Source organism: Natator depressus, chromosome 3, assembly GCF_965152275.1.
Source record: "Natator depressus isolate rNatDep1 chromosome 3, rNatDep2.hap1, whole genome shotgun sequence".
NCBI classification, from domain to species: Eukaryota; Metazoa; Chordata; order Testudines; family Cheloniidae; genus Natator; species Natator depressus.
This window is the reverse complement of record NC_134236.1, coordinates 209,239,590-209,256,176: the sequence shown is the minus strand read 5'-3', so window position 1 is coordinate 209,256,176 and position 16,587 is coordinate 209,239,590. Positions and strand designations below refer to the sequence as shown.

The 16,587-nt window shown below is 53.8% G+C and overlaps 1 protein-coding gene across 1 annotated transcript in view; it reads right to left on the bottom strand.

Moving 5' to 3' along the window:
• Positions 1-535: 535 nt before the first annotated feature.
• MAL (mal, T cell differentiation protein (MAL blood group)) overlaps positions 536-16,587 on the bottom strand; it is a 29,615-nt gene continuing 13,563 nt past the window's right edge. Inside the window, exons 2-4 of the mRNA XM_074947217.1 lie at positions 6,070-6,237; positions 3,257-3,382; positions 536-2,277 (exon numbers count right to left, since the gene is read on the bottom strand). Of these exons, the coding sequence (XP_074803318.1) occupies positions 2,203-2,277; positions 3,257-3,382; positions 6,070-6,237 (369 nt within the window). The 3' untranslated portion in view covers positions 536-2,202. The remainder of the gene's footprint in view (positions 2,278-3,256; positions 3,383-6,069; positions 6,238-16,587) is intronic.

Here is a 16,587-nt window from a genome sequence, read left to right as displayed (position 1 = left end):
TCCGGCTCAACGGCCGAGGGAGGGAGGGAGGCAAGTTCAGCGCCCGAGCTCCAGCCCAGGCCACGGTGCCCAAACAGCTATTTTTAGCACGTTAGTGTTAGTGCAAGCCCACGTGTGACGAGCTGGGCTCTAAAAAAGAACAGGAGGACTTGTGGCACCTTAGAGACTAACACATTTATCTGAGCATAAGCTTTCCTGGGCTACAGCTCACTTCATCAGATGCTAAATTTGTTAGTCTCTAAGGTGCCACAAGTCCTCCTTTTCTTTTTGCGAATACAGACTAACACGGTTGCTGCTCTGAGCTGGGCTCTGAGACTCACTGCCACGGGCTGTGCAGACACACCCTGGCTGGCTAAGTGGCTTTCGAGAGTCTGAGTCACCTTTGGAAACTTTCCCTAGGGGCTGCACATTTACTGAAAATGTATCTTTGAGCAATGTTAAGAGTTAATCTTACCTGCCCTGCTCTAATCGCGTTAAAATCTCTGCAGGGGCTATGAAAAGAAGACAGGGACAAACCATTTTGGAAAATCCATGGCAAAGATTTTTTTTATTAGCTATGCAGTATTTGTATATTTCAAAAGATTTTCTTTTTGGATTCTTCCTAATGAACAAACCAAACAATTTGTTTGAGAATAGTTTATTATCCCTATTGCGCTGATCAATATTTTAAAGTTAGTTTACAGACTACGCAGCACACCATCTAAATAATCTTCCCTCATCTGATTAAGACAACAGTAATTCTTGGGATGTATCATTTGCTCTCTTAATTCAAGAATATCCTTAAAGTTTGCAAAAATTCACATATCCCCCCAGGAAAGCAGGCTAGTTGTTCCAGTTTCTTATCGCAAGGTGAAGAGAACGCTGATAGTCACTGCCTGAAATACTGTTCTGTCACGCTAGATGTTAAGGAAAAGCCTGACGATGAATAAATCCCAGAGCTGTGTTTCTATGTGCCAGGAGATTTTGTACTGGGCCTGCTGCTGTCTGGATCCAGAAGAGAAAATATTTTGGTTAAAATATTCAAAGCCAGGTGCCTAAAATTAAGCGCCCAAATACAGCTTCAGGTGTCTAACATGAGGCAGCTAAGTGTGAAAATGTGGCATGTACCTTTCAGCGTGTCAGGGTTCTGAGTAGTTAGACCCTGCTCCTGCTTCCATTGAAGTCAGTGGCAATTGGCCTGTTGGCATCAGTGTGTCAGAGCAGCCCGTATACGTATTTGTGACCTTAAAAATGCTGACGCAGGTTAAATTATTCTGTTCAACATGGTGAATTTTACCAATTCACGTATCTGCTTCTTCTCCACTCTCGCTCGCAGTGTGAGAAAATGACAGAACATGTCACTCGTTTTTCTGGCTGTCTTGCCTAAAGAGCCAACAGACACTATCTACTTTCTTTGACAGCAGCTACAGAATATGGCCCTGATCCTACAAGCAGATCCCTGCAGCTTTGCAGAGCCCCCATGAAGTCTGCAGAGTTCTGCATGGAGCTAAATGCACGATCGGGGCCCATTTGAGCTACTCTCCATGTAGTTTATGTAAAATTAAACAATCCCCGAGGAAGTCACCTGAAAGAGAGAGGAAGGCAAAGAGATGGGCCAGTGGAGAATGATGGTTTCGTTTGTAGACCCCAGGAATGAATCAAGTTACTCAGCTGGGAGGCTTTCCTTTGAAAGTTTCATAGAATTTGAGGCCACCAGAGATTAGATCATCTAGTCTGACCTCCCTGAATTTTCCAGGCCAATTAATTTTCACCCAGATACCCCGATATTAAGCCCAAAGACTTTAGTTAGACTAAAGCATACCAGTCCTCAGGAGGCAAAACCGTTGAGACCAAAGTTCCACCAAAGCCTGAGGCTCCCTTCACTGACAGGGGATTGGGAGATGCCCTGGATTCATTCCAACAGCTGGCCCAGTCCCCGGGAGATAGGACAAAACAGAGAGAAGTAAAGCAGGTTCCCAGTTCCCTACAACAAAACTGTGTCTGACTTAGAAGACACCAAAAAGAAACCATTTTGCTGAAAAATAGATATCTCCAGGCTGATGTTTTTTCTTCGTTGTCATGGTACCAAGTACAAAGCAGTGTATAGTAGTCTGTACATCAAAGTATACCGGTGTAAAATGAGCAACCATTTAACGACGTATGCTTGTATCATAACTGAGAAGAATGCTCAAGACGGATTTCTTAGGGGAAGTTCTGGAGGTTTTACGATGATTTCCATCTCAGCAGAGAGAACCCTTTATGAATCACGTACATTAAGGTGGCTAAAAATGCAAATACCTACAATGGAAAGAAAGCTGGAGTCAGGTACAGTTAATTGCTAAAGGGTATTGCTTGCTGACCGGATATTTATATTTGCCCATTCAGCAGTACTCATATTAACCAGTACAGTACTTGGAGCCCAAAAGCAATGACTCCGTTCCAGACTTGCTAAGGGTAAGATTTTCAAAGTCACCTACGTGATTTAGAGTCCTAAATGCATCCGATGAAGTGAGCTGTAGCTCACGAAAGCTCATGCTCAAATAAATTGGTTAGTCTCTAAGGTGCCACAAGTCCTCCTTTTCTTTTTGAGAATCCTAAGTGTCACTGAAAGTCACTTAGGCTCTGAAGTGCAGAAGTCACTTTTGAAAACGGGGCTTAAGTCCTTGAGTCACTTAGGTGCTTTTGAATCGGTTTCCCTGACCCTCACGATACTATTTGTGCATGTCTCACAGTAGGCGGGGTCTCAATCTCTGGTGGCATCTCACACACTTTTACCCTTTCTCAAACAGCTGCCATCTGCCATTTCTTTCAATGGGGCTGAAGCCACAGTTGGCCCTCAGTTAAGATGGCCACCATGTTCCCCAGAGTCTTTGCAGGTAGAAGAGAAGCTGCCACGAGTAAAGATCTTCACTGGCATCTCCTGTGATCAGCAGGGACGAAGCCCTGGCTGGGCTTGGGGATGGTAGTCACTTGGCCACAGAGCATAGCACTCAGTAATACTATACTAGAAAGATGTTAAAACCAGCAGGCATGTTAGGAAAGGGTGGGCTACTGTACTGGACATGAATGGCCTGGATCCCAGTGTCTTTTGGAGTCTGATAGATGGGGATGATTAGCCAACAAACACTGCTCATTCTCATAGTGAGGGAGAGAAGGGTTATCCCCCTCCCCCCTCATGGAAGTGCTGGCTCTTAGGTGGTCTCCACTCAGGCCATTCAGCTTTCACTCCTGGTACATTTTGTTCGCCCCTCCGCCGTGAAAGCTATTTGACACTTACCACTGCTGCAATGTCTTCCTGGTAAATTTTCAGTGTGCCGCCGGCGTGGGCTAGGATGGTGGCAAAGGCTTGTAAAACGGCAGCACTCAGGTAAAACAGAGCAGCCACTGAATGATAGAAAGCATCCTAGAAAACAAACAATAATAATTAACAATCGCTTCCAAGACTGCTATTCACGTCACAGACAGACGGCAATCTAAAACACACACACACACACACTTTCCCGGCAGAGCGACAAAAGCACTGTGGGCCAAACACAACTAGTTCATTTAACTTAAGACTCAGGCCAAAGTGGTTTGTGCAAATGGGATTGTGTCCAAGTCTGGCATTTTGGCAGGGAGGAGCAGCATTGTGGCCCAGATCCTCAGAGATACTTAGGTGCCTAATTCCCAATGGGCCACTCCCAAAGGGAATTAGGTGCCTGGATACTTTTGAGGATCTGGTCTTTGCATCTGGGCCTGGCCTGTGACTGGGACACCTAGGTGCAACAGTAACACAAACAATAAATAAGAGAGCCAACTCAAGGCAAAATCCCCAGTTTTCCACAGGGTTGTGGTATATGGAGGCTGTTCTCCCTCACGTCGCACCTGTGTGGAAGGCCACTCGGAGCAGGCCTCATTGCAAGGGAGCTGAACTCCCAGTTGCCGCACACCGTGCCCTTGCGCTGAGACAACAAGCAACAAAACCAGCAATCCCAGCAGTACCTCGTCTCTGCCATGGTAGCCATGCTGCCTGCCCTGGGCAAGGGAGCGCGTGTGCTCCTGGAGTGGCACGTCTAGCCTGGAAACCAGCCGTAACTCAGCGCCACGATTCCTCCCGCACGTGAGTGCTAGTGGGCAGAGTGTAAGTCACTTTACCCATACCCTGTACGCACCCAGGGCTCTGCAAACTCCCCGCCCTTCTCTACCCACCCCTGCCTTGCAGGGAAGCTTATCGGGCCAGCCGTCCTTGCTGCCCAGTCCCACAGCTGGAGTCCTAAGCTGAGGAGGGCATCCTGGGTGGGGGAAGAAACAGAGACAATCTAGCCCTGTGGAGGTGAGACTTGACTGGAAGGGAAAGTGTAGCCTTGGGTTAGGGAGCGAGTTCCTGTACGTAATGAGCTAGGCTGAGCTGCAGGGCCTGGCCTTGTTAGAAAGGAGGAGAGGATGGGGGTGAAGGCCCAGTGACCCCAAGCAGGAGCAGAGCAGTTACATCCCCACCCGGCATGGTCTTGGCTGGTACAAGGACCTGGCTAATATGCCTCTCCGCGTGCCAGGGCCCCCGGAGGGCATGGCCCGTCAATACGGGGCTACGGCGGGAGGGGCAGGGCCTGCTGCTCTGCTCTCGAGGTGCCGTAAGAAGCCCTTTGGTGCACGATACTCCCCAGAGCCCAGGAGCCATCTTGTCCTCTTCCACCAAGGACTCCTGAGGAGACTGGCTCCACCCTGCTCAGCTAGCCATCATGAGGGACCTCTTCGTCCCACCTCCCAAGCCACTGGAGGAATGTTCCAGAGGGAGGGAAACTTGGAATTATTCGATTTTCTAGGGCACTCCTGAACCATCGTGTCTGAGCCCCTCACAGCACCCGAGAGAGAGGGAAGTAGTTTCCCTGTTTAAACAGATGGGGAGACTGAGGCAAAGAGATTTGCTTGAGGTCATTCAGGGAGTCTGTCACAGACGCAGGAACAGAACTCGGGTCAGAGCAGAGCAATAATCGGAATTGCCATCCCATGGGAAGTTCTGATTTTCAACTCCCCCTCTCCCCTGACCCCCGCTGAACTGGGACAAAGATGAAATATTGAAATTTTCCCCAGAATAACTTTTCAAAACATTTCATTTTGGAAACAGCAAGAATTTGCATTTCAGTTTGTTGAACTGATCCGTAAACATTTCACTTCAAGTCAGTTCAACATTAAACTGCATTGCCTCATGGGAGCTGTAGTTTGGGCATCTCAGGCCTCCATTCTCCCCTATGGGCTGAGCTCCCCGGCCATGCTTCATCTTCCGTGATGCACCTGAAATCACGTATCTCACATGGTGTGCCATGTGGCTCAGGCAGAGGAGAACCCTGTGTTGCACCAGGAGAGGTGTAGTCCGGCCAGGGAGACCAGCCCATAAGCGAATGGGGACATGAGCAGTTTGAATTACAGTTCCCATAGGGCAAGGGTGTCCCCATTGGGAAATGCAGTTTAGTGGTGAATCGACCCAAAGCAAAATATTTTGTTTTGATTTTCCTGGCAGAAAATTGAAAAATTTCAGCAAATTCAAAATTATCTTGTGGAAAATTTTAATTTTGCAGAAACTATTTCCTGTGACAGAAAACTCCCAACCAGCTGTAGTTCTGATCCTCCAAGTCCCGTGCCAACATCTAGTCCACAAGACCATCCTTTCCCCACATGTGGCGCTATAGCTTATCAATGGCTGACAACTCAGCAGGGGCAGAAGGCTCCCCAGAAAGAAAGGGCTTTGGAGGAGAAGAGGGAAGGGAGGTACATCAGGAGGGGTGTGGACTACAGTCCCTTCCTGGGGATAGGGTGAGATGCAAAACACAGCATTGCTAATTGCTCATCATGCACAACTGCTGGGCTTCCTGAGCCAGCAGCAACGGAGGCTGCTTATTCTGGATTCAGGGCTGATAGCAGCTTTTGATAATCCTGCAAGGGCACAGTGAGAGGCATATAAACCCAGAGTCTGCCAGAACACATGCTTAACTTCACTTGACACCGGTGAATAGTCCCATTGATTCAAGTACATGCCCAAGTGTTGGCTGGATCAGGGCCAAAGTGCTCAGACTGTGTGTGTCAGGGAGCTGTACAAAGACAGGATCAGCTTACCACTGCAATCCAGGAAGATTTTCCACCATGAGCGCCGCAGAAATAGAGGCACATGAGAAGAGTTGACAATGTGAAGCAGAACACGGAAACAAACATAACCCAGCCTTGCAGTAAGGGATAAGCTACCCTGGTAGAGGCCACCAGAATCCAGACAAGGCCTCCAAAGACCTACAAGAATAAGCAAAAGGGAGAGAGAACAGAATAATTCAGGTTTCATCATCATGTGTCATGTTATGATCTCAAAAGACATGATAAGTCCATTGGTCTCAACCTGAAAGCTGTACATTAAGATAGTTTCTTGGGGAAAGAAGGCAAATAAGGATATTAATTTAACAAACCTGTCTTAATAAAATACAGCAGTTCTACACCTAGATTTCACTTCTTCTCAGGCAATTCACAAGGCAGCAATCATCTAGTTCTGCAATTTATTGTCATGCTGGGGGGGGGGGCAGTCGCCATCTTATACATGAATACAGGCAGTCCTCAGACTTACGACACAATTGGTTCCTTACAATTGCGTCGTAAGTCGGAACATTGTAACTCGGAACCACAACTCCATTGTGAGACGAGCGTGGGAAACTCAAACCCTATAGTCTCAAGTCGATTCAGGGTGTCAATCTAGACGCCTCATAAGTGCCGTTCAACTTAAGTCGAACGTCATAAGTCTGAGGACTGCCTATATTTAATAACCTCAAAACAAAACACTTATGAAGGGAAGTGTTGCTCCATGGAGTCCAATGCTCAGACATAATAGAGAAATTTTCCACAACCCAACTGCTACCTCTGGCCAAAGTTTTCTTAATTTTCCATTTTTAATGACATTTGTTGTTGAAAATTAGATTTTCCATTAACAGAATAAATTCCAATGAAAAATTGTGTCTGCATCGGGGGGGAGGGGGGGTGTTGTTGACCAGCAACTGAGCTCAACATTGCATTTGTTGAAATGTAAATAAGTAAAACAAACAAAAAGTTTTTGACTCTTCCTGTGATACTGGTGCTGGTTTTCTGGCTAGCTGTGCACAGCCCTAGACTCACAGCTTTCCACTGGCTTCTGGCTCTCCTGCTTTAACAGTGTGGCTCCTATAGAATCATAGGGCTGGACCTCGAGAGGTCAGCTAGTCCAGTCCCCAGCACTCATGGCAGGGCTAAGTATTATCTAGACCATTCCTGACAGGTGTCTTATCCAACCTGCTCATAAAAATCTCCAATGATGGAGATTCCACAACCTCCCTGGGCAATTTATTCCAGTGCTAAACCACCCTGACAGGAAGTTTTTCTGAATGTCCAACCTAAACCGCTCTCGCTGCAATTTAAGCCCATTGCGTCTTGTCCTGTCCTCAGAGATTAAAGAGAACAACTTTTCTCCCTCCTCCTTTTATGTACCTGAAAACTGTTATCATGTTCCCTCTTGGTCTTCTCTTCTCCAGACTAAACAAACTCAGTTGTTTCAGTGTTCCCTCATAGGTCATGTTTTCTAGATCTTTAATCATTTTTGTTGTTCTTCTCTGGACTGTCTCCAGTTTGTCCACATGTTTCCTGAAATGTGGCGCCCAGAACCGGACACAGTACTCCAGTTGAGGCCTAATCAGTGCGGAGTAGAGCGGAAGAATTGCTTCTTGTGTCTTGCTTACAACATTCCTGCTAATACAGCTCAGAAGGGTTTGTCTACACAAGGATTTACTGTGTACTAACTTTAATTTGTGTGCACTAAAGGGTGTGTCTACACCGCAATTAGACACTCGTGGCTGGCCCATGCCAGCTGACTCAGGCACGCAGGGCTTGGGCCAAGGGGCTGTTTAATTGCGGTGTAGATATTCAGGCTGAGGCCTGAGTTCTGGGACCCCATGATGGGGGAGGGTCCCAGGCTCCAAGCTGAGCCTGGCTGTCTATACTGTAATTGGAGAAACAAGGTGGGGGAGATCAGACCTTTTATCGGACCAACTTCTGTTGGTGAGAGAGCTTGTCTGGGACCAATTTGGCTACAACAATACTGCACGCTGCACTGCAGCTGAACATCCCATAGCCTGAGCCCGTCAGCGGGCATGGGCCAGCTGCAGGCGTCTAACTGCAGCGTAGACATATCCAACATGGCCTTCACACACACACACCGTACAATTCCTAACACATACTAACTAGCTAGTTAATACGTATTCCTCAATCCACTTTGAAAGTGGAGTAAGTGTGACGCACCGTACCTCAGAATGACATCCTGTCGCCCCCACATATTGTCATGATATTTCATACAAAGCATGCCACATAAGGTATCATATGAAAGGTCATGATCTGCTGAAACCCGCTAGTCTGTCCACATATGTATATTATTATTAGAGTCTATAAAGTTATGAAATTGTGCTGTATGGTTGTTAGTGAAATATGCTGTAAGTTTGCCAGTGACACACAAAGGATCCCTGCTCAGGGGGGTGTTGACCGCCCATTAATCAACTGTGTGACTCAACCATGCGAGCATCACACAATGGTAACGGCTCAGTCACGGCGACATGGGGACTGACTGTTCACTATGACTCAGCAAAGCCCACCAGGACATGCCTGACTAGTGTCTGCCAGGCACATGGGCCGAGAGTGTAAAACAAGGGACAGTAGCATCAGGTCTTCACCTTTCTCCTCCCCCACCTACACTGGACACAGCCGGGATGCTGAGAAGACAAAGCTCATCTAAGGAGACTGGTCCAGGCTCAGGGGGAAGCCCATGCAGTAAGGACTGTAACATCCAGTGGGGTGAGGACATTGCTTGATCTAAATCAGGGGTCTCAAACTCGAATCACCTGGAGGGCCGCATGAGGACACGTACGTTGGCCCAAGGGCCGCATCACCCCACCCCCGTTGCCCCCGCCCCCCACTCCACTCCCACCCCTGCCCATGGGGTCCAGCAGGGGGCTCAGGGCAGGGAGTGAGGGGTGTAGCAGGGGGTTGGGGTGCGTCAGGGGGCTCAGGGCAGGAGGTTGGGGTGCAGGAGGGAGTGCGGGGTTTGGCAGGGGACTCAGGGCAGGGGGTTGGGGTGCAGGAGGGAGTGTGGGGTGTGCAGAGAGTTGGGGTGCAGGCAGGGGGCTCAGGGCAGAGAGTGCGGGTGTAGCAGGGGGTTGGGGTGCGTCGGGGGCTCAGGGCAGGGGGTTGGGGTGCAGGAGGGAGTGCTGGCTCTTGCAGGGGACTCAGGACAGGGGGTTGGGGTGCAGGAGGGAGTGCGGGGTGTGGCAGGGGGTTGGGGTGCGTCAGGGGGCTCAGGGAAGGGGGTTGGGGTGCAGGAGGGAGTGCGGGGTGTGGCAGGGGACTCAGGGCAGGGGGTTGGGGTGCAGGAGGGAATGAGGGGTGTAGCAGGGGGTTGGGGTGCGTCAGGGGGCTCAGGGCAGGGGGTTGGGGTGCAGGAGGGAGTGCGGGCTCTGGCAGGGGACTCAGGACAGGGGGTTAGAGTGCAGGAGGGAGTGCGGGCTCTGGCAGGGGACTCAGGGCAGGGGGTTGGGGTGCAGGAGGGAGTGTGGGGTGTGCAGAGAGTTGGGGTGCAGGCAGGGGGCTCAGGGCAGAGAGTGCAGGGTGTAGCAGGGGGTTGGGGTGTGTCAGGGGGCTCAGGGCAGGAGGTTGGGGTGCAGGAGGGAGTGCGGGGTGTGCAGAGAGTTGGGGTGCAGGCAGGGGGCTCAGGGCAGAGAGTGCGGGGTGTAGCAGGGGGTTGGGGTGTGTCAGGGGGCTCAGGGCAGGAGGTTGGGGTGCAGGAGGGAGTGTGGGGTGTGGCAGGGGACTCAGGGCAGGGGGTTGGGGTGCAGGAGGGAGTGTGGGGTGTGCAGAGAGTTGGGGTGCAGGCAGGGGGCTCAGGGCAGAGAGTGCGGGGTGTAGCAGGGGGTTGGGGTGTGTCAGGGGGCTCAGGGCAGGGGGTTGGGGTGCAGGAGGGAGTGCAGGCTCTGGCAGGGGACTCAGGACAGGGGGTTGGGGTGCAGGAAGGAGTGCGGGGTGTGGCAGGGGACTCAGGGCAGGGGGTTGGGGTGCAGGAGGGAGTGCGGGCTCTGGCAGGGGACTCAGGGCAGGGGGTTGGGGTGCAGGAGGGAGTGCGGGGTGTAGCAGGGGGTTGGGGTGCATCAGGGGGCTCAGGGCAGGGGGTTGGGGTGCAGGAGGGAGTGCGGGCTCTGGCAGGGGACTCAGGGCAGGGGGCTGGGGTGCAGGAGGGATTGTGGGGTGTGCAGAGAGTTGGGGTGCAGGCAGGGGGCTCAGGGCAGAGAGTGCGGGGTGTAGCAGGGGGTTGGGGTGTGTCAGGGGGCTCAGGGCAGGAGGTTGGGGTGCAGGAGGAGTGCGGGGTGTGGCAGGGGACTCAGGGCAGGGGGTTGGGGTGCAGGAGGGAGTGCGGGGTGTGCAGAGAGTTGGGGTGCAGGCAGGGGGCTCAGGGCAGAGAGTGCAGGGTGTAGCAGGGGGTTGGGGTGTGTCAGGGGGCTCAGGGCAGGAGGTTGGGGTGCAGGAGGAGTGCGGGGTGTGGCAGGGGACTCAGGGCAGGGGGTTGGGGTGCAGGAGGGAGTGCGGGGTGTGGCAGGGGACTCAGGGCAGGGGGTTGGGGTGCAGGAGGGAGTGTGGGGTGTGCAGAGAGTTGGGGTGCAGGCAGGGGGCTCAGGGCAGAGAGTGCAGGGTGTAGCAGGGCGTTGGGGTGCGTCAGGGGGCTCAGGGCAGGGGGTTGGGGTGCAGGAGGGAGTGCGGGCTCTGGCAGGGGACTCAGGGCAGGGGGTTGGGGTGCAGGAGGGAGTGTGGGGTGTGCAGAGGGTTGGGGTGCAGGCAGGGGGCTCAGGGCAGGAGGGGTTCGGGTTCCAGCCCGGCACCACTTACCTCGAGAGGCTCCGGGGTGGCAGGAGCGCGCACCGGGACCAGGGTAGGCACCCTAAGTGGTGGGCACCCTGTCCCTGCAGCCTCGGGGGGAGGGGGAGCAGGGAACTCCGTGAGCTGTTCTTGCCTGTGGGTACCTCCCCCGCAGCTCCCATTGGCCGCGGTTCCCCGTTCCCGGCCAATGGGAGCTGCGGGGGAGGTACCCACAGGCAAGAACAGCTCACGGAGTTCCCTGCTCCCCCTCCCGCCGGGGCCACGGGGGCGGCGTGGGGCCGTCAGCACCATGGGGTTGGCAAATCCGCGGGCCGGTTCCAAAGCCCTGAGGGGCCGGATCCGTCCCGGGGCCCTAGTTTGCCTACCCCTGGCCTGGAGTTAGGCTGGGGACGCAGAGCGCTGGGGAGGGGACGGGGAGGCCATGGGGAGCTTGGCGGTTCACAGGGAAGAACCCCGCGGGCTGCGTGTTTGAGACCCCTGATCTAAATACTGCCTCGTGTAATAAGGTTTAAGATTTAGACTGTGCGCTTATTTCTATGTTCTTTGGTAGCCATCGCTGTCCTTTTATGCCAACCACTTATAATCATTTAAAACCTGTCTGTCTGTCGTTAATAAACCTGTTTTATATTTTCCCTAAATCAGTGTGTTTTGCTTGAAGTGCTTGGGAATGCTGAGCTCAGATTACAAAGGCTAAATACCCTCTCCACACGGAGGGAGGGGTGGCCTGGGCTCTGAGCAGGGCAGAACAGTACAGCTCTGGGGTCCTAGGCTGGGGAGCTGGGGGGAATTGGCCGGAGCCTCTCCGTTGTTGGTTCATGAGTGGCTGGGAGAAGCATTTATGGAAGTCAGCTGGGTGTGTCCCTGCTGGTAGATGTTTGTGTAAGTGCAGAAGCTGGAGAGGTTTGCCGCTTGTCACAGCATCACAGTGGGAGAGGGAGCCCCAGTCGGAGGAACAGAGGGCTCAGTGGCACCCCAGTTCCAGGTTGCACCCCGGGGATCCCATCACAGTAAGGTCGTTGCATATTGAGTCAGTGCAAGCTGATGTTCATGCGCACACACTGCTTATCCACATAAGCTTGGCAGGCCTCTGATGGCTATCCCACAATGCTCCGCATGCTGCCAGGAACAACTTGTCGGTTTACCTGCATGTCCTCCAGGGCTCTGGGGTTACGCTGCACTGACGTCCCCTCCCTGTTTAAATGCATGCACAAAGAACCCTGTGTCTGGAGCCACTCCCGTCCTTCGGGTGGGTCTTTCCTCCTCACTTCTAATCCTCACCCGCTTCTCTGACCTAGCCAGACACAGAGCCAAATGCAGGCTGGCTTGTGCCCTCTTCACCCGCAACTGAAATCAACAGGGTGCAGAGACCACCCTCTGCCTGGCCTTTAAGCTTATTTTTCTCTGCCTTGATGGAAGGAGCGAAGACTTGCCTACGCAGACTGCTTTGACAATCTTCCTAGGGCTACTGACCTGTATCCCACGACCCCCTTCAACTAGAAACCCCCCGTCCATTCACTGATCCAACGGAACGCCCATTCCCAGTGCTGCACGCGCAGCGCCCAGTCCAATGAGGCGTTAAACCTTGACGAGTTAGGACTTGAATCTTAATGCAGAAAAGCCCTCTGCAAACACACATCGTTATTCGTTAGGCTGCACTGTCAGCTGAGCACAGACTGGAGCACTAAAACTCATTTCGCTCCCCACGCAACGCTGCCAGCCAACTACCTCTTGATTTTATACAGCCGCTCTCCCGGCCTGGAGCCTGGATCTCAGCCAGCCCCTGCGTTCTCGGCCATTAGGTCCTTGCCAATCACGACCAGAGTCTCCCTCCTGGTGCCATTTTTCACAACCTGATGGTGCCTTCCCCTCAGCGAGGCTGCCTCCCAAGGAAGTCCCATTATGGCACCGAATCCCAGCGCTCTCCCTGAGCCCCACGGGACCGTAAACCACCGCGAAGGGCAGACCGGATGGACAGACGTCTTATCTCTAGCAGGGTGGGAATAAGTAAATGAACCATCTGCCCGGGAACGGCCCCTTGAGGCAGAAGAAACCCCTGCTGCCGAGGGAGGATTGGACTCAGAAATGCTGGTTTTCTTCGGCTCCAGCTGAGAGACACATTCCCACCCAGCGGCATAGTATCGCCTAGGCCGACAAGTTTATAATAGCTGCTTCCCCCGGCGCCGGTTCGCGCCCTCTGCCTCCGGTCCCACCCCAACTCCACCCCTATTGGTCCCCTTCCCCAAATCCCCGCCCCGGCCCCTGAGTGCGCCACGTCCCCCCCTTCCCCCTCCTTTGGGAAGCTGTTTCCCGCCCAAGCCCTGGCAGGGAGCGGGGAGAAGCGGGGGGTTTGGGGGGGGGTGGCGCGCTCAGGGGAGGAGGCAGAGGCGAGCTGGGGCGCTGCTGGGGGGGGAGCAATTATTTCTGGGTCTAGGGGCGGCAAAATCATTAATCCACCACCGTTCCCATCCTGACCTTCCTCTCAGGGTTACTGCCTGAGACAGGGGCCTTCCCAGCTGGGAGGAGCCCAGCCCCTTTAGGGTGTCTGTGGATGTGCCCCCCGCCCCCCGAGCCAGCCAGCAGAGTCACTGCGGTGGCACGCTGCTCCCCCGTTTGAATGAGACCCTCCCTCGTGCCTGACAAACAGCAGCCAGCCGAACGCACCTCCAAACACGTACTCGTTGGCCAGCCCAGCGACTCGGGTCCTCGGCTGCTCCCCTGCCAAAGGCTTGATCGTTTGTCATGAGCAGGCTGCTCTGGGGTGAGAACTGGGGCTCATCCATTTCCGGGCAGCACAGCGAGTGCAGGTTGGGCAGCACGGCTCTCCAGCCCGGCTGATCCCTCTGGCGTCTCCCACCTGGTCCTGGGCAGTACGAGACCAGTCCAGAGTTGCCGGTTGGCCAGATAATTAGCAGGCCCTTGTGGTCTGCGGTAAGACACCATCACTGTCTTGCTCCGATGCCATCAGTGTCTCTGGGCGCTCCCCATCTACCCGGTCAGCACCCACATGGCGACACAGCAGCATGCAAGGGCCTCTCCTGCATTCTCTCCAGAGCGCCGCATTTCCATGCGCCTTCATCACCCTCCGACGGGGAGAGCGAGGGCACTGGTCTTGCACCCGATTTGACAGGTTGGCGGTTTCTTGGTTTCTCATTTACTTTCCATTTGGGGAGAAAACGCCCCGAATTGAGAGCCAGAGGTTCTGCGGCGAAGGTAGGGCACATCTGCACTGGAGCAGGGTGCGATCCCCAGCTGAAGGAGACAATCTCTGATCGAGCTAGCGTGCTAAATACAGAGCGTAGCCGCGGCAGCCCGTGGGGTGGAAAGGGCTATCCAGGCCGAGTATCACCTCGCACCACAGCAAACGCTCTACGGTTCGCGTGCTGGCGTGATCAGAGCTAGCCCAGGTCCATCTCCCGAAGCTGGGAATCACCTCCCAGCTCCACTGTAAATGCAGCCTTAGCTAGCTGGACCGTCAGAGCTCCCGTTTTTTGTGCTTCCCCAACAGCATACCTTGTGCCTTGCCAGCGTCCCCCCAGAGCGCTTCATAATGCTCTCCAGGCTGTCCGTGTTTGCTACACCTGTTACCTGGCCAGGCGTGAGCCTTCCCACCCACGAGAGGATTATTACACCCTCTCCCACCGCTCCCCTAGGCATCGTTCCAGCAAGCTGCCGTGTTTGCCAGTCACAGAGCATGTTTTATCCCTCATATTAAGGGTCGCTCCAACCTCCTCGGACAGACAATCAGCCCCAGCTAATGCCCTGGCTCAGCGTCCTGGGGCCCCAGCAGAAACCCACACCAACTCCAGGTTCTGCTGCTTTAGTGGTTTGCCAATGACCCACTGCGTCCAGCCACCCTTGGCCACCCGGAGCCGGGCCTTGGTGGGAGGGGTCTCCTTGGAGGCTCTTTCCACAGCCCTTCCGGGTGACACAGACATGGGTGCCCCACAGGCAGGCAGCTATCACGCCCCACAGCGGCACTCCGAGACCACGGTGGCCCGGAATTTCACGGTAGCTTGTGGTACTATGCCTGGTACCGGTCGGTCCAATAGCAGTTTTAATCGGTGGTAATCGGTTTGAAATCATAGAACCCTAGGCCTGTACCTCGAGAGGTCGTCTAGGCCAGTCCCCTGCACTCATGGCAGGACTAAGTATTATCCAAATGCCCAGACTGTCCCCATTTCCAATAGCCCAAAGCCTGGCGACACTCACTAGTTCACCCCGATGCCCCATCGGGCACTGAGCGGGGATGGGCCGCGCGCACAGACCTAGCCAGCATGTCACTCCCTTGCGGTGGCACGTACCCAGGAGCGGTTGCTTAGTACCTGGCAGTGTTTGCGGGGGGGGCATGGAACGGAAATGATGAAACACAACCGGGGAGGCAAAGGGAAGGGTGACAACACTGCTGTATGAATTTAGATGGAATATCGGAGCCCAAAAGAGTTTAAATGAGGGCACCACGGGGGAGGGGCACAGGACCACAGCTGGACACCGCGGGCACGGGGGGGAGAGGAAAGAGGGTGGGAGGAACGGGAAGGAGAAAACACAGCAAGGGGAAGTGGGTCAATAGGCTGTAGGCCACAATTCAGCAAGCCAGTTAAGCACATGCTTAATTTTAAGTCAAAGGGGACTTAAGCACATGCTTAACTTGAAGGACGTGCTTAAGTGCTTCATTGACCCGGACCTTGGCAGAATCCTAGAGAGCCTAGGGCTGAGCCTGGCCCGGAAAGGCGGGAGTTAGTTCACTGACTCCTCCCCAGGTCCTCCGCATGCTGAATGGGATCGGGCGCATTGTTAGCCCTGGGGGCTGGACAATGGCCCATGGAGCCTGACGTGTTTCAGTTCGCTCAGCCCAGCTCCACCGGGGGCAGCAGGAACTGAAAACCAGCTCCCCGTGCTGCTGGGGCCTGTGTGATGGGCAACCCAGGCTGGCTGGACACCACACAACCCAGAACAGTTTGCATCTTCCTTGGTAGCAGCAGCGATGCCAAGCACTGACTGGACATGGAGACCCAAGAGACTTCTCTCACCTGCCACCTTCTGGGAGCAGTCTCACTCGTTACACGCCTATTATTCCTCACAGGAGTGTGCTTTGCGCGTTGTAGGAAGCTCGGGCCGGATCAGGGCTTTAGCCTCTGTATTACCAGTCTCCTCATCTTGACAGGGAGCCTGACGGCTGCTGCCCTGTGTCACAGGGGAGAGGAGGCTGAGGCTCAATGGACTCCTGGGTGCTGTAATGGCAGAGCAATGAAGGAGCGTCCCGCAGAAGGGAAAACGGAGGCTCTTTTGAGCAGCTAGAGCTCCACACGATAAACCAGGCTCAACAAGCCTAGAATCATTCTGAGGCCTGGTCTGCACCTAAAACCTAGCTACAGCACCCGGGCTACGCAAAGTTGTGTGTCCTGTGGGATGCAGTTAGGTCGACCTAACCCCCACTGCAGACATGGCTAGGATCGATGGAAGAATTCTTCTGTTTAACTTAGCGACGGCCGTTCAGAAAGGTGGATTACCTACACTGACAGAAAAACCCTTCCATCAACGTCGGAAGTGTCTACACTCCAGCGACATAGCCATGCCAAAGCTGCACCACTAGAGCTCTTGCAGTGTAGACATAACCCAAGTTACCATTTTGTCCTGAGGTCTGGCTGATTCCGATTTCAGACACCAACTTACCCTAGCAAATCACAGCACTTATATTTGACACCACTTGAGAGC